At 41.5% G+C, this 16,317-nt stretch overlaps 1 protein-coding gene across 3 annotated transcripts in view; it reads left to right on the top strand.

The window, feature by feature from the left end:
• Positions 1 to 12,845, top strand: part of prrt4b (proline rich transmembrane protein 4b) — a 113,958-nt gene extending 101,113 nt beyond the window's left edge. For all 3 annotated transcript variants that reach the window (XM_051930232.1, XM_051930235.1, XM_028814807.2), the window contains one exon: positions 10,820 to 12,845. In XM_051930232.1, coding sequence (XP_051786192.1) covers positions 10,820 to 12,738 — 1,919 coding nt within the window. In that variant the 3' untranslated portion in view covers positions 12,739 to 12,845. The remainder of the gene's footprint in view (positions 1 to 10,819) is intronic.
• Positions 12,846 to 16,317: the final 3,472 nt, after the last annotated feature.

The raw sequence follows: 16,317 nt of genomic DNA, 5'->3' as shown, positions 1-16,317 counted from the left end.
TTAGTGGTGTAAACTGATGTGGTCCAGCAACGAAATCAGTCTGACATACTCAAAGAATAGAAGTCATGTAATGCGACAAAAGGAGGCAAACTGATAACTTCATTCATTTTCAGTATTAGGGGCAGCACAGCTCCAAAGTCCCAGATTCAAATCTCTTGGCTGGTCACTGTCTCTATGGACTTCACACATATTCTTTGTGTTTGTTCAGATACTCCAGTTTTCGTCCCAAACCCCAATGCATGTTGGTTTAATTGCGTGAGAGCGGATGTGTCATTGAGTGGCCCCAATAATGGACTGGTGTACCCATCAGGCCAGGGCTGGCTTTCGCCTTAGCCCAAATGGTCCCGAGATAGACACCAGCTCTGTGTGTCACTGAATTGAATAAGCTGATATGAATTGTTTTATATACAAGATATGAATTGTTTTGTCATCATATTAGTAAAGATCTTAGAGCAGGAGGCCTGTATGCCTGCAGTAAAACTGTAACCAGACGCTTAACTAGTACTCCTTTGCACATCCGTAACTAATGAATTATACAGGCCAAAGGAAATAGGACAGCTGATGGCCTACTGATCCAACCTGACTTTGACAATTTTCTTCAAGTGAAAAGTGTGTCCCACAGAATTGAAGTGGCAGATAAAATCGTATCCAGACAAGTCTCTTGTCTCTTAAAATCTCATGCAAGTCATATAACAAACACAGCCGCTCTTCAGCCTTATAAACCCCCTGGATTTAATTTAACATTTGAAATACATGAGTGCTGCAGCCTAGGAAATGTTTCACTCACGTCTTCAAATTTCAGCTAAAGACACAGTCACGTCATTTTCTAACCTGCTTATCCAAATCAGGGTGTTTGGCTGGAGCCTATCCCAGCTAGCATAGGCCCTAGACAGGGCACCAGTCCATCGCTGGGCGAACACGCACACCAAACACACACTTTGGGGCCAATTTAGCATTGTCAGTTCACCTAAGCTGCATGTGTCTGAACAGTGAGAGGAAACCAGAGCAGACATGGGGAGAACATGCAAACTCCAGACTGGGAGGCCGTGGGACATGAACCCTTACTGCGGGGCACCACCGCGACACCCATTTAGCCAAACTGATTTTACATAATTACTATTTGTATTCTTTTATAGTGGGAGGGTTAACATGTCAGTTAAGTGCGTGGCACTTGATAATTCTATAATTCTAACTAATGATGACCCTTAGTCCAATTCTGACTAGTAAATGTGAGCCAGGCACAACAAGCTGCTTTCATTCCAAAAACAGATGCACAATACATCCTAAGTCAGTGAACCCAATTCATGCTGCCAAGCACTTCTTTAAATCTGCCAGCTAGAACCCGCTCATGTAGAACTGCTCTCTGAATGCATACAAGGGATTTGTCTGGGATGCGACAATTGTATCTATTAGTGACCATTTTTCTTGTGATATACTAAACAGAGCAACCACTGTGTGTTTTTTAAATTCCTACATTCTGAAAACAGAGCTCTGATCTGGAAATGCATGAAAATACCATGAGATTTTAGTACGCCAAGTAAGGTTTTCAACATTTCAGTCAGGGAGTCGTCCTCAGTTATAAATCATGCATAAATATGGATTTTCTGGACATCCATCCATCCATCCACTATCCAACCCGCTATATCCTAACTACAAGGTCACGGGGGTCTGTTGGACAGTAAATAATTAATTAAAAAGTATCCAAATAAGAGGGCCCCCTCTCAAAGATGATACACCACTACATTAGTTTAGAATTTACTTGACAAATGCGTCTAAAAAGTCCTCCACTGCACTTATTATCAAAAACTGTTCAATTATAATGTGTTGTGCTCTTAAATAACTTAAAATATTTATGTTGTATAGTAGGGGCACTACACTCTTATGGGGCTTGTATGATTTTCTTCCATGCTGATGGATACGTTTCCCAGTAAAAAGTTCCAGGGATTAGTCCATGGTTGTCCTGAACTGAGAGAGTTCCACCTCAGAGTGTCACTAATTTAGTTAAAACAAATGGGTAGGTGAGCTTGTTGTAGCATTATTATTATTATTATTATTATTATTATTATTATTATTATTATTTCTACGCTACAACATAGTCATATGCATAAAAGTCAAAACAAATTCCCTTTAGTAAACTTTACCGATAAGAGTGTTATCTCAACAGATTAAGAGAGCTGGCACTGAAATCCAAAGCAAACATAAACCCACACCCCCTCCACTTGACATATAAATAAAAGAGGAAGATGATTAACATCAACAGCCTTCCAAAGATGTTCTGGAGAAAAGCAAACATAAATAAAATGTGGTGGCTTACAAGGGAGATTTAATAAAGGAAGCAGTATTTTAAACGCTTAATGACGTACTCATCGATTTTCTGAATTACTTTGTAAAAGATTGCTCCAGTCTTTAAAGGTTTTGGAGCAGATTCATCTCCTTGGCCTTTTCGAATAACAGTTACGTTGCGGCAGCACAAACTACAGATCCGTGGTACAACTGCTTTCATATTGTGTCGTGTGAATCCCTGTCTTGCACCCCGAAATAGTCCTTTAGCAAAACCAGCTTTATTCAGTTTGAAACGGGAACAGCACGGTTATGTATTGTAGCGGGATCTACCACTCTCAAACATACAGACACGGCAATCTGGTAGGGTTGGGTCCAGGTTAATGGCCAAGTAATCATGTTCTCTGCATTTATAATGTTCCTTGCACCGCCCGTCGACAGCAAGCGCTTATGCGTGACCGGGATCGACTCGGATCTGCTGCGAGCCGCTTCCGTGTTGGGAGCCCATGGTTGCCCTGGCAACAGATAAACTGTCTTCTATAGACACAGCAATCGCGCTGCGGCATGTCGTCCCATTGGGGGGTTGGGGGGGTGAAGGAGGTTCCAAACGAGTTTAGAAACATTACAATATATACAACAAGCAGTGGCTACTTTTTAAGGTAAAAAACGTTAACCAGTTACTCCTCCAAATGACAAATCTCATGGAGCCTGCAGACATTATGAATACTTTTACATGTTGTTCCACCAAACGCTATGATGGCCAAGACATATGATGAAAGCAACAGTTACTGAGATTTGATTGTTAATGCCAGACGTGGTAGCCCATGCACTATGTGAGGCACTATACTTTGTGGGGTTTATGGCGAATGGAGCAATAAATGAAAACCGCCAAGTGCGAGACAGTTCTGTCATGAGAAAGGTCAGAGGAGATTTGTTCAAGCTAGTGCTACAATCACTGCTCTTAACAAGAGAGTGATGTGCAGAAGGGCATCTCTGGACACTCACAGTGCACCAGACCTTAAAGTGAATTGATTGTAACCACAGAGGGCCACACTGGGATTAACTGCTGTCAGCTAAGAACAGGGAGATGAGGTTACACCAAAACCAGATGAATCAAGGCTGGAATGGAGCTGCATAGTTGGACAAAGCTCAGTTTCTGCTGCTGGAACTGTAAGATGCTCAAAAATGTAATTGTGGCTCATCGTACTCTGCAGTAATTACCTGGAATACCTAATAAAGTACTGTATATATAATTTTTCCTTTCAGAGGTAGTGACATGTTCTCAGTTACAAAGTGAGTCAGACATGATAATCAAAGTAACAGCCTTGCTGTCAAGTGGCACACTTCCTAAATAGATCCTAATATGATCCTAAATAAGATCTATCCATCCATTCAATATGTAAAGTTGTTTTCTGGTTTCATGCAGCCAGTAGGATTGAGCGTTAGGTGTAATAGAGTGCTGGTCCATCGCTGAAACACACTCACAAATGTCTGCACGTGAGCCTCAATTCAAAGTCGGCATTATTCTAAATTTGCACTTGTTTGGGATGAAGGAGGAAAACTGAGGGACCATAAAAACAACCTGGCAAGAGTTAAAATCCACCATGGTACCAGTTAGATGATATCAGTCTGAGATATTAGGTCACAGATTACAAGTTTATTAATCTTGGCCTAGTCAGGTTTCTACTAGAACGCAAGGTGCCAAGTGCTGAAGGAGGAGAAGGACCTGAGGACAGCTTCTTACAGTGTACATATATATTTAGTTAGTTAATTAGTTTGATTAATTAAGAATTAGCAGTCTAAACCTCTAAGAGGTGCTACCAACTACAGCCACTATTGCTCAGTGAGATTTGCCACCACTTCACAGCATAGGAACACTTTTAAAATTGCTAAATGGATTTGAATCTGTACTAAGGATTCACAATAACCTAATAAAAAATTAGAAAGACCCTCTAGGATCTGAGATGTCAAATGATATTTTACATAGTAGGAGGGTATCATGGAAGAAATAAAGACGAGGCCACTTGAATTTACACTGAACTCTTTAATTGGTGTAGAATGTTATGGCAGTAGCACTTAGAGAGTAGCGGAAAGGAACAAAGCCTTCTTCTCAGCTAGGCATTGGGTCCTTGCAATGCTGCTCAAGTATTTTAAACATCTGCAGTTCTCTGCAAAGATGCCAAATACTGGAGGAAAAAGGAGGAAACCATGGGCTCACTACTTCACTTTGCTCCAAAGCTGAAAAACAAATGCAGATTATACATGAATGAAATGTCAGTTCATTATATTATTATTTAGCATCAATTGTAGATTCGGTCAAGATCTAGGCCTTTAATGACCTCTTGGGCACAGCCATCAGCAGTGTGTCTGTTTGTGGCGAGAGTGTTGACTTTGGCAGTGACATTCATGTCTCTGGTGACTCTCTTCCTATGATGTGAGTAGGTGGACTGGGAGAGCATGGGGGCATCATGAGGTCTCTGTGTGGCGCTCCTGATATCTATACAAAGGATGAAGGTTCAAGTCTTTAGCGGCCTGGTGCTTCCTGTCTTGCTATATGGTTGCGAGACATGGACGCTATCCAGTGACCTGAAATGAAGACTAGACTCCTTTGGTACTGTGTCTCTCCGGAAAATCCTTGGGTACCATTAGTTTGACTTTGTGTCGAATAAGCGGTTGCTCTTGGAGTCCCAAATGAGGCACATTGTGAGGCAGAAACATTTACGGCACTACGGCCATGTCACGCGTTTCCCAGAGGGTGATCCAACTCGCAGGATCTTCATTATTGAGGACTCAAGTGGCTTGACGCCAAGGGGTCACCCACGTAACACCTGACTGCGACAGATAGAGGGTCATTCCTCGAGAGTGGGACTGGACCGCGTGTCTGCCTGGGGGGTTGCCAACCAGGATCCTGATAAGTTTTGTCATGTGGTACCAGTGCATACTCCCCAACCTGACCTGACCTGTAGATTCTGCTACTTTTTTTTGTGAAGGCAGTAAAACTGTGTACTCACATTTTAAGTTAGCACAAGCATCTTATTTGACTATGGGTCTGGGTGTAAGGGTGTCTTGTGAGGGTCTGGCATCCCATCTAGAGTTATTTCTTGTTCTGCTGCCAGAGAAGGCTCTTCTATCGGCGATCCTGTAATGAATTTATTGGATTTAAAAAATGAATACGTGAACGAGTGGTTACCTTTTCAAAGTCAGTTTGTCCAATATAAACTGGTTTTGAATGTTTGTTTCAGGAACCAATAGCATGAGCCTACAAGCCCAGCTGACTCAAAAATTATGGTTTTTTTTTCAGACAAACCACTTTTATTATATAGACCTCCAGTTGTTTGCGTTATATTTTTTACAATTGGAGCAAGCAGCAAAGCCAAATTGACAACCAAACCAATTCCTTCACTACTAAGATATGCAGAACATTTATAGCATAAACTTAAAACACTAAGTACAAAGTGAAATTTTTAAGAAAAGTAAATAGTAGTTAAACATTCAAAGTCAAGCTCATGATTGCAGCAGTTCTTTGGTATATTGCCATCAGTGTGCATATTGATTGCAATGATAGCTGCTAATGCAGGAATATAAACAAAGAAACAAGGGCGATAGTTTCCACTTTCAGCTACTGTTGATGCAATGAACTTTGTCCTCTTTTCACACTCTAAATAAGGCTAACTTGGCATCTGTTTGCATGTTTTTTCTGGCATACTCAAAAATGTCTGTCAATATTTTCACAAAAACTAAAATACATCTTGGGATGAGTCTAATTTAGCACACAGGTGACAAGCAGGAGTACCCGGCACTGCTCGGGATGGGGACACCAACCAGATTTTGGAATGAAACATAGCCTGTGGTTGTCCCCTATAAAAATGGGAAATCTGTCCAAAGTTTGGCTGAGATAAGTCCAACAGTGTGGATTTGTATACTCAGCAGGCTCCTATCAATCATGAAGAATCCACTGCATCCACTAAATAGTATCATCTCCAGACAGAAGAGCAGCTTCAGCGACAGACTGCTGTCACTGTCCTGCTCCACTGACAGACTGAGGAGATCGTTCCTCCCCCAAACTATGCGACTCTTCAGTTCCACCTGGGGGGGGGTAAACGTTAACATTATTCAAAGTTATTGTCTGTTTTTACCTGCATTTTTATTACTCTTTAATATTGTTTTTTGTATCAGTATGCTGCTGCTGGAGTATGTGAATTTCCCCTTGGGATTAGTAAAGTATCTATCTATCTATCTATCTATCTATCTATCTATCTATCTATCTATCTATCTATCTATCTATCTATCTATCTATCTATCTATCTATCTATCTATCTATCTATCTATCTATCTATCTATCTATCTATCTATCTATCTATCTATCTATCTATCCAAACACACATTTAGCTTTAGATATGAGACATGACCTTCTTATGCAGTGGCAAGGAGGATTTACTGAGATTGATATCTGATTTCAGTGAGTGAGCTTTAAGGGCTTCTTTATGATGTCAGACACTAAATGTAAAGCTCAATAGTAGAGGGTGAACAACAGGTCAACGTTGGTGGCGCAGTACAGAAAGTGCAGCCGTAATCCTAATAAAGGACAATCTGTTTTTATAATTCTTCCCATCAAATTATCTCTTCCATTTTAAATGGCTGCAGTTTTGGTCAAGTTGTTAATCTCACAGGCAACTTTATGTTGCTTGATCCGACAAGTGGAAAGACACAGGAAGTTCTGAGGGAACACAAACCTTTGCCAGCTTGCTGTCCTGTTCTCTGTTTGCAAATCCCTTGTGCCGTGTATGTAGTCCAGATGAGCTCATACAGTATGTTTAGAGTGTAAATTCTGTTTATCTTTGGATGAACGTGATGAAAGTTGATAGCATTTAACAAGAACTAGATGGATTGGATTATTTTATATTCTTTCCAACTAGCAATTTTTCTGAGATGTCTAATGTTATGAGGACGAAAAATGGGTGCAAAAGGTGCACTGACCAGGACAAGCTCTACATTTTGAGAAATGAGCACCTCTATAAACCACTGTGGGTGAGTATTGGCTGCAAGGAAGAATGAACTCCTGTAACTGTAGGTATCCAAAGAGCATCATGGGAAAGTAACTTTGTTTCACTTGAAAATGAGAGCAAGTTCTATTGAGAGTCTGCATTACAAACAGCAATGGTCTGGTGAATTTAAGTCCTTATTGGGTTACTCAAGATAAGTCTGGAATGGGCCACAAATGAACAATTTGGAGCAAGCAAAATGAACCTTGAGGTAGAGGTGGCCAGGATAACCTCTTGGTCTCATTCCCTACAAAATCCATTCTGTCCCATTTTCGCCTGCTTTCACTCACTTCCACAAGAGTTTCCATTCCATTCCTGACCACTGTCCTGCTTTGCCATCTTAAAGAAGTTGAACTGGATACTGTGGGGAACAGCCCGGACACAGACAGGCAGACATCATTTTGTCACCCAACACACAGTCATTTACAGTCCACAACTATTTACACAAGTGCCACACAACCCCAAACTCCCCCAAAGTCCAGGCCAAACCACACAATGCCTCTCTTCTTCAGGCCGCCTCCTGTCTCTCCCTCCAGACCTCATCCATCTTCCACCCGATTCCAGCCATCCTGTGAAAGGGTGGCAGCCCCTTTTATGAGCACCCGGATGTGCTCCAGCAATCTCCCACCGACACGCCCCAGTGTGGCGGAAGTGCCGGCTGCATCCCCGGAAGCACTCCGGGTGTCCCTGCTCCTCTTCCCCCCAGCATTTCCTGGTGTGGCGGAAGTGCTGAGGTCCAGGGCTCTCCAGGCATTGGGGCGCCCCCTGGCGGTGACCATGGGCCCCTACAGGGTTGAGCTTCAAAGCTCTGTACCCGTGGTCCCAACAGCAGCCTTTTGGGTGTCCCGGCTGAGTACCACCCCCAGCCGTGTGCCACAACTGCTTTATAGTCAGCTTTATAAACCCCCTGGATTTAATTTAACATTTGAAATACATGAGTGCTGCAGCCTAGGAAATGTTTCACTCAAGTTTTCAAATTTCAGCTAAAGACACGGTCATGTCATTTTCTAACCTGCTTATCCAAATCAGGGTGTTTGGCTGGAGCCTATCCCAGCTAGCATAGGCCCTAGACAGGGCACCAGTCCATCGCTGGGCGAACACGCACACCAAACACACACTTTGGGGCTAATTTAGCATTGTCAGTTCAGCTAAGCTGCATTTGTTTGAACAGTGAGAGGAAACCAGAGCAGACATGGGGAGAACATGCAAACCCTGTACCCGTGGCCCCCAACACAACCAGGGTGGACGCCCCCTCGTGGTCTGGAGGAGGCGCAGGCCCTCCTCCGGTCTTCCTGGGCGTCCCGGCTGGGTACCACCCCCAGCCGGCTGCCACAATACATAGACATTCCTCATACAGCAGAATCTTTTAAGAGAAAAGAAAATCACACAGTGTAAGTAAATCGGTTTAATAACAACTTTTTCTTTATCAAAATAAATCTATTCCTGTTATTTTCATATAATAAACAGAAATAAATTAAATAAACATAAATTAATAGATATAGCGTGACCTAACATCCTCTATTTCTCTGCCATGTCTCTTTTTGAGTCTTAAAATATTGGTCTTACTTGTATTTATGAAATCCAAAAAATTGGTCTTCATTTAATCTCAGACTGTGCAAACAAACAACAGACACATATATTGTTTGATCCATGGACGGCAGGTATATGTTTTGAACCTCAAGTGTGATGTACTGTAGGCTTTACTTAAAGAAAAGCACACATGGCAGTTTAACTCACTTAAGATAAGATCCTGCAGTTTCAGCAAGTGGAACACCCTGCTGACCTACACACACACACAGATAAGTGAAGACATTTACAGTATGAAGGAAAGGGAAAAAAAAAACCAAATAAACTACTCCCACTAGGACTCAGATCATGCAGCTGCCTTACTGTACATGCGGCTATGCATATGCACCACCATGCCTGGAATGACTCATTTGAAAACTGAGAAAAAATTTAAAAAGAAAAAATGTGTCACCACTGCATCAGACACGAGACACATGTGCGCGTTCTCTTTTCTGGCTGCATTGATTATAACATCAGTGATCAATTATGTTAGTAAACAGAGCTATATATACACGATATATACTGCTCAAAAAAATTAAAGGAACACTTTTTAATCGGAGTATAGCATCAAGTCAATGAAACTTCTGGGTTGTTGATCTGGTCAGTTAAGTAGCAGCTGCTTTGGTGTTAATGACATTAACAACAGGTGCAGTAGCGGGGCAACGACGAGACGACCCCCATAACAGGAATGGTTTAACAGGTGGAGGCCACTGACATTTTTTACCACAAGAAAAGCTATACCAGGAATATGCGAGGAAATTATTATTTCCAGATCCCTTTTCTTGTTTCAAACATGCGTTGGAAACACAGAAGGCATGTTTTCTTTTATCGAAACTGAAAGAGGATTTACTGTCTTAGTTTTAGGATTTTATTTTCTGGTAGTACCCCATGCCTGATTAGCCTCCATTGTAAAGTGTCAGTGTAGTTAGGTAATTTTTTACATTTATAGAAAAGCTTAACTTTAGAAGAAAATTGCACATGGCAAATGCATATATACCATGTTTGTGAAGAAATGAATTCAACTTGAAAAATATTATGCTTATCCTTTAACAAACACATATTATCCATTCATTCCGGTTCTTGTTTTCTTTGAAGGCCCAAAACTGGGTAAGGCAGGATCAGCTGTGTCTGGGCTGCCAGTCCGTTGCGGGGCACACATTCACACACACACACACACACACACACATTGGAAAGATGGACGCTTAGATTATAATCAAACACCATACGTGTATTGGAAAAACTAACAGTGCCACTGTCCTCAGGGACTGGGTGGGGAAGAACAAAGTGATGTTGATAAGAAAGGGCAAGCAAACAAAGCAATAAAATTATAAATATGTGCACCAGAAATAGAAAAAAAAAATAGTTTCATAATATAAGGGCACACTTTAGCTTATTATACAAAGCGAGTACCATTACAGAAGTCAGTGAACTTTATGGTGGGATTGATTCTGGTTCCCCATGACAATAACTGTGTTTAAAAGTGGATGGGTGGTTTAGCATCACTGATGCTAGGTGTTAACAGATAGGTCTGATTAGCCCAAATTAAACTGTCATTCCTTATTGCCACTTGTAACAGTTGCCAACCTCACGTCGCACACATGAAACATGCCACTTGTAACTTAGAAACTGTCCTGTCTGCGGATCAGCGAGGGGTCTCCATTCACTGCTCAGCAAGATGCGAGAGCTTCTATGTAACCTGAAGGCCAATGGTTTGCAAGTGGTGGGCCACACTTCAATGTGTTTCAACAAAGCGAATTTCTGCAGTATGCATTATTAAGAGTATTGGCACTCTCAAGAACGTCATTTAGTGTTTAACCACATACAGTATATCTGTTCAAATGACCTTATTGACAAAGTAGACGTTGTGTCTGACCTGACCATTAGTGCGCTTTTCACAACTTTTTTTTTCCTTTCTCTCTGTTGTTTCGCAGATGAAGACTTTGGTAAAGCGGTAATAGATGGGCATCCAACGACAAACTCGAAGAGCATTTTAACCAGCATCAGTCCAGAACTGGACTATCCGGAGAACGACAGCTTCACTCCTTTCTACATGTTGCCTGCCCCCATGTTTATCCCTCTCCATGCAGACTGGAACACTGCCATGGCAGTTTGGGGTATTGCATGGGAGGTCCACATTTATGGAATAGGATCCCTTTATGTTGTTATTTCATTCCTCGCAGCCCTCAGTCTCCTGCTTCTTCCGTTCAAATGTCCATCAGGAAGCATCTTTTTCATGATCGTCAATATATTTCTGATAATTGTGGGATCCAGTAGAGCATTCTCCTTGTTCTATGATGCCTACAACCATCAGGACAAGCTGCCCTCCTCCGTACTACTGCTCCTCTATGAAGTTCCATTTCCATGCCTGACATCTTCATTTGGTGTGGTGTTTTTACTTCTCTCCATGCGATCGAGAATGCAGCTGTCTTACTCCATATTTCAGCATCCATGTTTCTTAGCTGTTTTAGTCTTCTTTCACTTTTCGGCTTCCTTGGGCTCCATTGTGCTTGTTCAAGTGCTCAGCCATCTCCCATGTCTCTTTTTTGTATCCCAAGGAGTGTTTGTAGTCTTAATGTCTCTCATGTCTCTGGCGTACTTCATCTTCTATTGCTACGTAAGAGCAGACGCCAAGCACATCTACCACCTAAACAACACCTCCCCACCCATAGAAAGATACAACAGATGCCCTTTCGCTGATGCAAAGGACTGGGACAGAGCTGCTATGACAGCAGTGTTTTCGTCCATGTTTGCCTTATTCTCTGCCGCCCTCCAACTCTATGCAATGCTGCATGCTTTGGGGTTTGGAGGCATCGAAGTATTCCATCCATGGCCCTGGTGGGCTTTCCACCTGAGCTGTAGGATCTGTGAGGTGGGCATGGGCCTCACCTTAGTGTTTATTGTAATGTATCCACTCTTCTGCTCTAAGGATGTTCCCCAGCAGAGCTGCTGGCCCAGCATTTTCTGTCTGCCTCACAACCACGTCACAATGAAATCACCTATACTACCAAACAACTATCAGTGGTCTTCTTCGCAACAGGAAAAGCTTGTAATCTGTGATACAATAGCCCGAAGTGAAATAGAATGCCTTCCCTTGTATACGCTTGTGGAAAACCATCTCAGCAGTCTTGAAGGTCTTGACCTTCTGTACCACAGTACGAGGTGCTTAACATTAAAGGATTTGGAGCTGAACATTAACCCCAAAAAAGGATCGTGCTCATCCTCCTTCACAAGTATGCAGATGGACAGTGACTCCACAGCAGACCTCCATCCTCCCTCACCAATAAACCTGAGACGCAGCATCGATGAGGCTCTATTCAGTGAAGCGCTTATTCCGGAAAGCCTCTTTCAAAACTCAAAACTTTACAGCTCAAGCAATTTGTCCCTCAACGTTCAAACCAAGGCAGAGAAAAGAGATTTCAAGGAGAATGCTGCAGACTCTGGCCTTTACAGGACTTCTTCTTGCATCGAGATGGACACGGCCCCAGCTCTGAAAGAGTCCATCTTAAGTTCTGACACGTTAGATGCAACCTCTTCTACTGAGCAATGGCGTGGAAGCAGTGGCAGCTCCCTTTATAAACTCTCTCTCAATGGATCCTCATTGGTCCTCTGCTCGAGTCCAAGCAGGACAGGCTATTCATCCCTCAGCAGCAACAGAATGCCAAGAAACGTTTCCCAAACAAGTCTGAACCAGTTTGCTCCAGTTCAAAGACATTATCAGTCACTGGGTTCAGTTTCAAGGGAATCACTAAATGAGCCAGAAGAACGAGATTTAGCCCTTCAAGCGGAGTTTATGAACGTCTGCCGACAGATTGATGAACTGAGTGTCAGTAGCGACACCATAGACTTGTAAGACACTGTGATCTTGTTCATCTGTGACCTGACACTGTCATTTCAAACGGATTTCAGCAGTCGAGAAACAAGGACTGGAAAGACTTAAACAAACAGGACGCAGTCTTAAACTCTGTTTGATGGGTTCACCCCACTGCTACCAATAAACGTGGAAACGTGGAGGATGTTGGAATCCAGTAGCAAAAACTTTTATAGCCTCCGAGGAAATGCAATCCCACATTTTTCTTTAAGTTTTTTTGCTATAAACAATATATGGGGCTCTTTTGTATACTCATTCTTCCCAGGCATCCCATTATCATTGCCAGAGGCCAAAAGAGATTTTTTTTTCCTCCATGGACCGGATGAAATGTTACTTAAATGACAGAAATTCTCACAACATTATGTCACTAAATCTTTACAGTCTTTGCTGCACTTCAGAAGTAGAGGCCCCAGCACTTCTTATTGGGAACTTGTTCAGTTCAGACTTCTCCAGTTGCACTGTTCATTTATTTCAGTGTCGCCTTGTATTCCTGTGTTTGTTCCTCCCAAAAGAGTCAGCTGTACCAGTGGTAAAAAAAAAAAAAAAAAAAAGTCTTTAAGTTAACATATTGTTTGTACAAATCATTTGTCAAAGGTGTTGAATTCCCTTGCTTTTTAAATGCTCAGATTTACACATTTACTTTGACGTATGCTCCACTGTACATTTCAGTCATCTGAATTTTTTACTGTAAAATTCCAAACTCTTTGTGCATTGTATTTAGGCTCAATGCTGCCACCTGCTGGCACACCCTCTCTTTGTCTCATAAACGCCAAACACTAAGCCAGGAAAGAAAGCTTTTTCATCATCTTCATTATTACTTACATTAGAAAGTGACAGTTTTTTGGATGTAGCACTAATATAAATTTACCTTAAAATGGTTTTGTTATCTACTTTACAGACTGACATTTACAGTGCAAAAACAGCATTCATTCTTCTTATAGGTCATATTAAATATATATATATATTATTACATTATATAAATTTAAGGAAAATGTATCTTCTTTTGTGAAATGCAATTATAAAATAAATAAAAGTGTTAAGGATTTTTACAATGATATTTATATTTGCTGCTACTTGATGTGTATTATTTAAAAAGCTGCTCGCATCACTACGGCCACAGACTCTATTTGATATGTTGTGTTCATCATAGAGAATAAACATTTCAGTGTCTAAACCATGTGGCAAATATTTACATATACACATATACATACATACACACAAATATATATATATACAGTATATATACTGTATATATATATATATATATATATATATATATATATATATAGTACACACATTATACAGTATACAGTAGGTCCATAAATATTTGGACAGAGACAACTTTTTTCTGATTTTGGTTCTGTACATTACCACAATGAATTTTAAATGAAACAACTCAGATGCAGTTGAAGTGCAGACTTTCAGCTTTAATTCATTGGGGTGAACAAAACGATTACATAAAAATGTGAGGCAACTAAAGCATTTTTTTAAACATAATCCCTTCATTTCAGGGGCTCAAAAGTAATTTGCTTTAATGATAAAGTAAACTACGAGGTTAAAGTAGACATTTCGAGATTAAAGCCGAAATGTCAACTTTAATCACAAAATACACCTTTTCACTGTGTGCTTATTTTTTTTCTCTGTGGCTCAAATACAGCGCTGTACATTATGTTGCTGTTGTGAAAAAAAACGGCACAGAAGATGGTATGTGAGACTTTTAAAACGTATCGTATCATTACGATGGGGAATATGCGACGCTTGAATATAAAAGCACCACGAATGCATTTGTATGTCGGCATTTTGCCTCACCACATTCATCAATCATCACAGCACGCACATCGATCCTGTAGGATCCGCATAGCGGCTTTCTGTCACATGTAGATAGTAAACAGAGATTCTGACGTCACATTTCAACTTTTATCACGCGGCGCCCATGACTTTTTGTTGGTACTGCAACTTGCGCAAGCGCCGTGTTCACTTCTGAGGACCTGCTCAGGGGACGCGTCCAAAGAACGCTGGGAACGCGTGGCAACCACGATGAGTGCACGTATGCCCTCTGAGCGTGAAGTATAAACGAGCCCTTAAACGTATGTGTGTTACGTAGATTACTTTTTAAAGGAGCAAGTATCCCAACGCAATACTTACTTTATTAAAGTAAAACTACCTGCGTTTTTATTAACATAGCAGCACTGGGTATGAGGCAGATAGCTGACGTACCGGGACATTTGCAAGGTTCATTCACATAGCCAAGCAGAAAAGAGAGTGCTGTGTATTCCTGCAGCAGAAAAAATATTCGTTAAGTGTCAAAGTTTTATTTTAACCCAGCAATTTGTTATAGATACGTTAAAAGAAAGTTATCAGGTGACACAGCACCCAGTGTTCATAGCGCAAGTCATCGGAGGCTCAGGTTGGTGATGTAAAAAATGGCATGGATGTCATTTACTTCACAGCACATGAAGGATTAAATTGATTTATAAAACACCAGAAAAAGATTCATGATGGGTGACAAATACCTTTAAGTCCTTTTAGAACAGTTCAGTGACGCAGTTGCACAAGTGAATGCACATTTTTAAGAAACCAGGTTTCTGTGCGTACATGTAAACACACTCGGCGTGTTCAGAACTACGGGAGTTGTACTGAATTTGAGAGCACAAACATACAAAGGAGGAACACCTGAACTTTTTTTTTCCACTCTCGGGACGTTTCCATCCTTGTGAATATGAACCACAATAAGAACTCTGGGGGAAAATGTATCAACAGGACGTTTCACAGCCCATTTCTTATTACCAGTCCAGAGGCGTGACCCCTGCGAAATGCTCTGTCTGTCCAATGAAAAACATTTGATTTTCAAAACTGAGTTGCTTTCCGTTTGAATTTGGGGCGTATCCATCAGTGTCTCCTCCACTAGACAGACACTGTGCTGCTCACAGTTCACTTCGCCGCACATTTTGCAGCACGTTTTGAACCTGTTGACCGCATTCTTTAATTAAAGCAGCGTATACGTTCCATTCTTCTTTTATTTTCTGGTTGGTAACACCAAAGCCTATGCATGGGTGGCTTATTAAAAAGCAGACATCTTCAACCTCTGTCCCTCCACAAGCTGCTGGCTTCACGGTTGAGCCCAGCACTGCTGCTACCAACATGGAGCACAGCGCACCCACATCAGGAACTGAAACTCCAAAAGATGTAGATAAACCTACACAATCCTCCAGCTCTGCGCCAGTGTCGGGTACTCCAAACCTCGGCCTTCAACAAAATATATAGTCCGGTCTGCCTGACTTAAATTTGGATAGCCCATCCCAGCACATTTTAATTAATTATCCCAAGCGCGCATTCGGAAAGACACTCAGATGTTTTAGTGCAAGCTGGTATCAGTCTCGACCATGGCTTGAATATTCTGTTGTCCGTGATGGCAGCTTTTGCTTTGCCTGCCACAAATTTAGTGTTTCCAATTCGGACCGCGAGGACATATTCACCAAACATGGCTACACTAATTGGAAAAAAGCTCTAGAATAAGATGGTGGCGGCTTCCACAAACATGCGTCTAGTATCCCGCACGTC

This window comes from Erpetoichthys calabaricus, chromosome 1, assembly GCF_900747795.2.
Source record: "Erpetoichthys calabaricus chromosome 1, fErpCal1.3, whole genome shotgun sequence".
Taxonomy (NCBI): Eukaryota; Metazoa; Chordata; class Cladistia; order Polypteriformes; family Polypteridae; genus Erpetoichthys; species Erpetoichthys calabaricus.
This window is presented reverse-complemented; position numbering and strand designations above follow the sequence as displayed.